The 9113-nt window shown below is 34.8% G+C and overlaps 1 protein-coding gene across 5 annotated transcripts; it reads right to left on the reverse strand.

Annotated features, from left to right (window-relative positions):
• Nucleotides 1-3498: 3498 nt before the first annotated feature.
• Nucleotides 3499-8759, reverse strand: LOC126745997 (uncharacterized). Of its 5 annotated transcripts, none has more exons than XR_007663770.1 (3): nucleotides 6405-7842; nucleotides 5551-6341; nucleotides 3499-4247 (listed from the first exon to the last, which is right to left on the reverse strand). XR_007663770.1 is itself a non-coding variant. In XM_050454084.1 (2 exons), the coding sequence occupies exons 1-2, from the start codon at nucleotides 8575-8577 to the stop codon at nucleotides 3618-3620; spliced, it is 723 nt and encodes a 240-aa protein (XP_050310041.1). In that variant the 5' UTR covers nucleotides 8578-8759; the 3' UTR covers nucleotides 3499-3617. The 5 variants fall into 5 exon arrangements, 1 of the variants encoding a protein (XP_050310041.1); XR_007663769.1 differs by having other exon boundaries at nucleotides 5551-6597; nucleotides 6726-7836; XR_007663767.1 differs by having other exon boundaries at nucleotides 5551-6600; nucleotides 6726-7836.
• Nucleotides 8760-9113: the final 354 nt, after the last annotated feature.

Raw genomic sequence — 9113 nt, forward strand, 5'->3', positions numbered from 1 at the left:
CACTTTAATTACTGTTCCTCGTTACTTATATCATGCTCTCAGGAATATATAAATCAGTTACAACTTCAACAAAATAAAGTAATGCGAATTATTCTTAACGGTAATAAATATACACCTATCAATCAGATGCTTCAAATATTAAAATGGCTTCCTGTGAAGCAAAATATTTTCTTAAGGCAAATTTAATTTTAATTTATAAAATAGAGCATGGATCTATGCCATCATATCTGCAACATTTTTTAGAGAAAAGATCCAACTTTCAACAATATAATATAAGGTCAAGAAATGATTATCATATATCAAGAGTTAGATCAACTTTATTGCAAAAATCATTGTTTTTTGAAGGGTTGCAAGCTTTTAACTCTCTTCCATTAGAAATCAAGAACGCAAGTAATTTAAGGTTATTTAATAAGAATGTTAAAAAACATTTATTTAGAAATAGCGTTATGTGATGTACAGTTTATGTATTACTATAGGTTTTACTTATTTTTTATACTACTAAATTTAGCAAATTGAATGTATTAGCCAAGTGCTAAATAAAGAATATTATTATTATTATATATTATTATTATTAATATATCAACTTCAATTTTTGAAATGGAAATACCTATTTTTTATTCTGTATTCTTAAAGAACAGAAAATTCTAGACATATTTCATGTACAATGTCCTATACCTATGTTCATTTGTTTTTGAGTTATTGACAGTTGAAGATCGGCATATTTGCACTTTTGACATGTTATAAAATGCAAACGGTTAGACATAGACAAATGCGGTTTGCACTTTTTATCGAAGCTTTTTTAAAACCATCTGTTGACACTAGCTAGTTAGTGTCAACAGGTACTGAGAAATTGTGATAATAGATTGGCAGCATTCCAATAATACTAATAATAATAATACTTCTTTATTTGCTCATATACATCCAACAGCTTAGCATAGTCAAAAAGTATAGACTGTCAAACGCAAATAATACAGTGCATAAAGGGAAACATTAATGTATCAGAGTTTTACCTACATAACATAGCAAATAAAAAAAAAACTTACATTTTGTTCACAATATAAAACAGAATACAATTTTGGTTCGCATCAGAAATGCTCACAAGTATGTATGAAACATTTGTAATACAGGTATGAAAATATAATATACGATAAATTTTGATAGACTAGGTTAAAGACTATTGTAGAATTCGTCCAATGAGTATAAACAGATCTCCAAAATCAGGTTTTTCGTTACTTGCTTAAATCTATTTAAATGTAGTTGTTTTGTGGTTTCGGGTATTGCATTAAAAAGTTTTATGGCATTAGTCACATAGCCCTTATGGGTCAGACTAAACCGGTGTTGTGGAAGTAAGAGATTTTTCCCATGTCTGGTGTCATATAAGTGCCTACTATTTACTGTGCTAAATCTAAAAGAGTGTGTTCTAGCAAACATCAGACATTGGTGAATGTATAGGCCAGGCATTGTCATGATTTTTAAATTTTTGAATAAAGGTCTACAACTGTCTATTGGTTTTTTGTTTTCTAGAATTCTGAGTTTGATTGAAAAAGTCCCATATACACCGTTCTACATACTACTGGAGGCGCCAATTGAACAATTCTGCGCAACAGAAAAAGAACCGACGAGAGTTTTTTTGCCAGATCTATTATATGGCTCTTCCATGATAATTTATTTTCTAGATAAACACCCAGAAATTTGATCGCGTCTATTCTGTGATGTCTTTCCCTTAAAGAGAAATTAAGCACCTCTGTTTTATTTAGATTATTGTCAGCAAACCATGCTTTTAACTTGTGAAGTGTTGCACTAGTTCCATTCTGTAGGGAAATCAGATCTGAATGCCGACTGAGAAGAGTTGTGTCATCCGCATATTGTACAGATATCGCCTCTGAGAAGTGGGCGGGTAATTCATTTACATAAAGTAAAAACAGAAGAGGACCCAAGATTGATCCCTGACGCACCCCTGTTGTTATTGGAAGTATGGAGGATGTTTTTCCACCACAAGTCACCATCTGCTGACGTTCATAAAGGTAGGACTGGATAAGTTCCAGGCAAATACCTCGGATACCATAAAAATCCAACTTGCTCAACAAAATATTATGCGAGACACAGTCGAACGCTTTTGAGAGGTCGCAGAAATTTGCACCCACTATCTTGCCCCCCTCAAATGAATCAGCCAGGTAGTCTACCATTACCCTGAGTTCATCAGCAGTGGATCTTCCTTTTCGAAAGCCAAACTGCGCTGGTGAAAGTAAATTATGTTTATCAAAAAACGATATGAGACGTTGGTTTAGACAGAGCTCAATAGGCTTAGATAATATCGGTATTATTGATATGGGTCGGTGATTTCCTGGATCATCCGTATTACTCTTTTTAAATTTTTTACCAAAAGTTGCACTATCCATTCTTAAATAATTTTTGAAATCCATAGGTTCGTTTTGTTTTATTTCTCTTAATAATGGTACGTGGCTTAGAGACTCTCTTTCCAGCAACCATTTTTTGACCCATTTGCTACGTTTTCTAATATTACGATGTTTAGTTGCCATAAGAATCATACCAGACATAGCTAAACACAGTGCAATATTTTTCTTATTGCTAGGCATCTTCCCTGTTCACACATACCTATAAACACAAAAATTAGTAGCCTTATTTACGATCGCGTTCTCTCAAAACTTTTGCCGAGGCTACAAACTTATTTTCAGGCATAGTCTGCAGATAATTGTACAGATTATATCCACTAACATACGGTTTTGTCTGCAAAATATTAAGTCTGTCAGATTTGATCATAAATATGTCTTTACGTTATTGGTAACGAAAGTTTTTACCTCTGACATACCAAGTCCGCCAAAAACATACGACTTAAGGCACCCATTCACTAACAGATCGCCTGCAGGCCATGGACTGACGGCCATAACGGCAGGCAATGGCCGAGGGAGGCCACACGCTATTCAGTCGGCCTTTCGGGTCAAAACCTAAAGAATTGGCCCTTCAGATCGTTGCCTGCAGGCGACCCCAAACATGTCCACACACTCTCAGTCGATCGTAGTTTCTTGAATGAGCGTTGCGTTTAACAAAATTGCTAATTCAAAAAAACTGAAGAAATTAATAATTTTATTATTACTTCTGTTAATCGAAAAGCCAGCTAGACAACGGAAAATATTCTGGGTTAAAAATTGGCTTCTAGAGAGAGAAAAATTGTCTCATATAAGTCTTATTAAAAAACTTCGAAAATCTAGTTCAGACGATTTAAACAATTATCTCCGTATGGATGATAAGACTTTTAAAACACTATTAAGACTCGTTAAATTTGACATTACAAAGAACAAATACCAAAATGAGGAGAGCGATTAGTGCAGAAGAAAGGTGAATTGCAACATTACGGTTCCCAGCAACAGGAAGAAGCTTTGAGGATTTGAAATTTTCAACACTTATTTCCCCTTAGGCACTAGGAGTCATCATCCCTGAAACGTGCAAGTGCATCTACAAAGTTTTAAAAAAAGAGTATTTAAAGGTAAGAAAATAAACATTTATTTATTCGTAATTGAAACTTATGAAACTAATTTACGATTACAAAATGATTAAATTTATTGTTAAAATTTATTTATTTAATAAAAACATTTTTATTATTTTAAAATAATTAAATCCGACAACTCTTCTTTAATTTGGCCAGCAGATGACAAAACTGTAGGTTGGTCAGAAAAAGCAACATTTGAGTGCGAAAAAGGTGTGTTATTTGTGACTGTGTGGAGTGGCTTTGAAAATTGATATAACTGTTGGTGTTGGATAACATTTGAATTCTGCTGATAATAAGACTTATTTGAGACTGGCTTCTGGATTGTTTGATAGCTGAAAACAGGTTTGTTCACTACAACGTCTGAGTCGGGAGTCAATTTATTCTGGATTGCGTAAAACAGAACTTTGTTTATTATTTGTTCGGCATAAAATCTTTGTTCTTCATTAATTCTTCGCAGTTTGTAAGCTACATTTTCTCCTATTACATGAAACTCATCTGCTATGCCATTTCTTAAAATTGTGCTGCAAACCTTTTCAATCATGTCGTGTTGCTCTGTTAACTTTCTCTTTGGTGCAGAACATTTAGCTAAATTTGTAGAGGTTCTTGAGGAACATCTGCTATTACTTGCCAAAACAGCCGGTTGAGGGGACATTAGTGGCGTTGGTACGGTATTCGTATCTTCAGATTCGTCAATACCAGTACTTCTGGGACTCGAAATTTCTTCGTTAATATGTTCGGCCTAAAAAAATTAAGCAAGATTTGTAAAATACGAGTATATTTTTATCTAGAATAATGTTAAACTTCTAAAATAAAAACAGACGAAATTTAGGTATTTTCATGGCAGATTTTTTTTCTAGTTTTCCAAAACCCGTGAGGAACGGCAACTTATAGCAAGAAACTTTGAGAGTAGATGGAATTTTCCCAACTGTGGAGGTGCCATTGATGGGAAGCATATTAGAATTGTCAAGCCATGTAATAGTGGATCATACTTTTATAACTATAAAGGTTATGACAGTGTCGTTTTAATGGCAATGGTTACCGCCGATTACGAATTTACTTACGTCAGTGTTGGATGTAATGGACGAGTATCCGACGGAGGCGTTTTTGAGACCACAACATTTCACGATAGATTAATAAATGGAAAACTAAACAAACCAAACAATGAAACTACCAAAGGAAATATGAATTTTGTTTTTGTGGCGGATGATGCCTTTCCATTACACGAACACATACTTAAACCTTTTTCTCACAAAACATTAACAGCGGATGAACGAATCCTTAACTATAGATGTAGTCGAGCCAGGCGTACTATAGAAAACGCGTTTGGCATTTTAGTTAACAGATATCGAGTTTTTCATACTGCAATTAATATAAAGCCTGAACAAATAAATTACATTGTCCTCGCATCTTGTGTCCTACATAACTTTTTACGGCGCCATGCAACAAACGCCTACTTATCTAAAAACATCGTTGATACTGAACTCCTTGATACTGGGGACATAATATCGGGAGATTGGAGAAGCGAAAACACCTTAAATAATTTACAACTAGGTTATGGTAGGAATCCATTACACATGGCAAAAGAAAATCGCGGTGCTTACAAACAGTATTTTATGCAGAGAGGAAAAGTGTCCTGGCAAGATAATTTTTTGTAATGTAACTTTTTTTCCTATAGGTTCAATAAAATATATTTGTAGATATTTATAAAATACCATACAGTATCTTGTTTTTATATTATTAATGTTACGACTAATATGGATACTTGGGTAGTCTACAAACTAGCTGGCTGGTATGCAGACTATAGTAGTAACTATATAATTTTGTTGGTTACTTTGGAGATTATATTCTTTTGTTTTAATATTTACTAAAAAAATTAAATAGTTGTGAAAATTATCTGTTAGCATACAAACTAGCAGCTATTTTACTAAATTAACCTACATAAAATACCCATTTTTTAAACCGATGTTTCAGATATGCCATTTCTTAAAATATATATATATCTACCACTCACTCTGCCTTAAAAATAGTATCAAAAACTATACCTTGTATGGATATAACATGGAATAGTGGACCTCTGGAACACAACAAAACTTTTTTAGGCCAAACTCAGTCGGAGTCCATTTTGCTTTAGCCCTTTTAAATATTCAGTCAGTCAGAAATAAATCTGATGAACTCTCTTTATTTTTAGCATATGAAGATAACCCTGTCATTGTTGTTTTGACTGAACATTGGCTCAAACAGGGTGAACCTTTTTTCATAGAAAGTTATGCTCTTGCATCCATCTATTCCCGTACTCAGTATAATCATGGTGGAACTTTGATATTAATAGAGAATAAGTTTTTAGAAAGATATAACTTTGTTGATATAACCAAGTTTGAGTATCTCCTGGAAGAAAAAACTTTTGAATTTTGCATTGTTTATTCTAAGGAATTAAATTTGTACATTTTAGGCCTTTACAGGTCACCCTCGAGTAATTTTAGTAGTTTTATTGATAAATTATATAACATTTTAAGCCAAATATCGGTAAATGCATCACTAATATTGACAGGTGACATTAATGTAAATTTTTTAGACTGCAATAACTCTAACAATCATTTGTCGATACATAGAGTGCTGAAATCTTTTAATTTAAGTTTGCATGTTGACCAACCTACTCGCATCACTGCTAATTCAGCATCACTTTTAGATTATGTTTGCTCTACTCTCTGTGAAACGCAGGTTGCATGTAGAATTGTAAATGCCGGGTTGTCTGATCATGAGGCCGTATTATGTTCCTTTCTTCTAAGTGAAAAAAAGTGTACCTCAAGAAAAAAAAAGTGCGGAAGGTTGTTCACTAGAAAAAATTTCTGTAAGTTTAAAGAATGTTGTAATTCAATAGACTGGAATGGTATCATACTTAACAACGGTGATCCTTTTGAGAGTTTCCATTCAACTTTAGTGGATGTTTTTGAGGCAACTTTTCCCATGGTGACAATTAGGGAAAAAAGGAGAAGACCCTGGTATAGCAGGGGTCTATTAGTTTCTGGTAAAAATCTTCGGTGTTTGCACTCCATAAGAAAGTTTGCCTTGGACAACTCCAAATTCATATCCTACTTTAATAGATATCGCAAAATTTACCGTGATACAGTGAAATTGGCAAAAAACTTATACTACTCAAGTAAAATAAACCAATCAAGAAATAAGTCTAGAGAGTCTTGGAAAATTGTTAATGACTTACGTGGCGAACATGGGAACCCTTCTGTTTCTAATAGCACGGTGTCGGCCGAAACACTCAATCATTTTTTCCAGGGTGTTGCTTTGGGTCTATCAATATTATTGCCTCAGTCTGTTGGAGATCCGCGCTCATACTTACACAACATTAAGGTGCCTGAAACATTTTTCTTTAGACCAACAGATTCTAGTGAAATAATGGAAGCTCTATCCTCAATGAAAAATAAGAACTCCTCTGGATGGGATGGGCTGTCACTAAAGGTCCTAACAGCGCTACCGCTACCAACCCTTGATTCTTTGGCTGAGGTGTTAAATGTTTCACTTTCAAGTGGGTCCTTTCCACATTTACTCAAGGATGCCTTGATTATACCATTATTTAAGGGTGGAAACTATGATGACCCATCAAATTTCAGACCCATAGCCCTGCTTCCCACGCTTGGCAAGCTTGTAGAAAGATTGGTAAAAACTAGGATGATGGCATTTCTGAAACGGCATAATGTTCTTAACCATCAGCAATTTGGATTCCGGACGAAACTGGGTACATCTGATGCTATTTTCAATTTTTTAGAGAGTCTGTACATGGGGTTGAACGCTGGGGAGAGTGCGGCGGCGGTGTTCTGTGACTTATCTAAGGCGTTTGACTGTGTAAGTCACACAATACTGCTACAGAAGCTAGAAACCTATGGATTCAGAGGAGTTGTGAAGGAGGAACCCTGGTGTACCCCAGGGTTCTGTTCTTGGACCAATATTGTTCCTGCTATATGTCAATGATATCTCTCAAATTCCAACACATTCTCTGGGACGTGATGTGGCCAAAATTGCCTACCATGCTCTTATAGAGTCTTATCTGAGATACGGTATTGTGTTTTGGGGTGTGTGCTCTCAGTATTTGTTCAGTTCTCTATTTATTTTGCAAAAAAGAGCCATACGCTATATGTGTGCAGCTCCCTTTCGTAGCCCCTGTAGGCCATTGTTTTTAAAACACTCTGTCCTGACATTGCCATGCCTTTTTATTTTAGAGACTGTTTGTCTTATCCACAAAAAATATCGCCATCAACTTGGCCCCCCTCCTCGGGTTACAATCTCCGAACAACCTTCTCTTTACCTCTACCTATCCCAAAAAATGAGCAGATTAAGTCCTCTTTTGTATATGGGGGCAGAAGGCTTTTTAACCACCTACCCCTTTATATAAGGCTAATAAATTGTGAAAAACGTTTTATTTAGGAAAAATATAAAGAAACTCTTGCTTGCTAAAGCATTTTATTCTGTAGACGAGTTTTTAAATACAATCTTTTGACAGTGAAGAATTTTGCGCAGCGTAATGTGAATTCTTACTACCCTTTCTTTGGGTGTGTTCTATATTCTATGTATGTAAGAATTGTTAAAATTTTTATATTTTTGTAAAAGATTATGTTGTCAACTATCTTTAAGATTTTATATAATGCTTTGTTAACAACAGATGATGTTATGTAACAATAAAGCTATTTTTGACTTTGACTTTGACTTTGATAGTGTGCATATTAGCCAGCTTGTTCGTAAACTAGCAACTCGTTATCCGCTATTTTGCAAGAATATGCAGATTACTCCAAAATAACAGCGCATCTGGCTAGTTTACAAAATAGCTGGCTAGATTGCAAACTATCCAAGTATCTATATTAGCCATAACATATATTATTATCTATGAAACTACAAAACACCTTGTGCAAAAAAACACATAACACAGTGTTATGCACTACACGTCAATTCAAATTTTTTTTTTCACTTACCTCGTTATCAGAAATCTCTTCTTCTGTGTCATGTTCGTAATCACTGTCGTTTGAAATTGGTTGCAGCGGAGTTTCCTGATCAGATGTAAACATAAGTAACTTGAAATACCAAAGTTTGGGTACATATACTTGTTCTGAACCGCTACCTGATTTTTTAGATTTTTCAGTTCTTTTCTAAATGAACTTCTTAGATTATTTATTTTATTTTTTACTGTATCTACGGGTTCTGTTACACGGATTTCTATAAATATCTATCAATCCAGTTATAAATTCAGGTTGGTTGCACCTGTCGCTCATATTTATCCTGTTTAAAACGACAAAATTTCAAAAAAAATTGCTGACATTCAGTCCAATTTTTAAAATTGATGAAAGTTCTGGCCTTCGGACATAAACTGACAAGAAATCACCATTCACAGTAGGGTTTCCAACGACGGCAGGTCTCGACTTGCAGTAGACTTGCGTATATGTGGAGAAAACACGCCTTAGGGCTAAATGCCTTCAGGCATCGGCCTGCGGGCGGCCTGATAGTGAATGGGTGCATTTAAACCGCGACGGATTAAATCTGGAGAGAAGTCTCTGTGTGTGTGGCCGGCATTAACTATGACAGGTCATTTCAAGATGTGTGTGAA

The sequence above is a fragment of the Anthonomus grandis genome, chromosome 16, assembly GCF_022605725.1.
Source record: "Anthonomus grandis grandis chromosome 16, icAntGran1.3, whole genome shotgun sequence".
NCBI lineage: Eukaryota > Metazoa > Arthropoda > Insecta > Coleoptera > Curculionidae > Anthonomus > Anthonomus grandis.

Bases quoted from the DNA above. Each gene is read 5' to 3' on its own strand.
- LOC126745997 (XM_050454084.1), bottom strand. From the start codon at position 8,577: ATGTTTACATCTGATCAGGAAACTCCGCTGCAACCAATTTCAAACGAC. The intron at 4,248-8,484 runs GTAAGTGAAAAA...TAATTTTTTTAG, and splicing joins AAGAGATTTCTGATAACGAG to GCCGAACATATTAACGAAGA.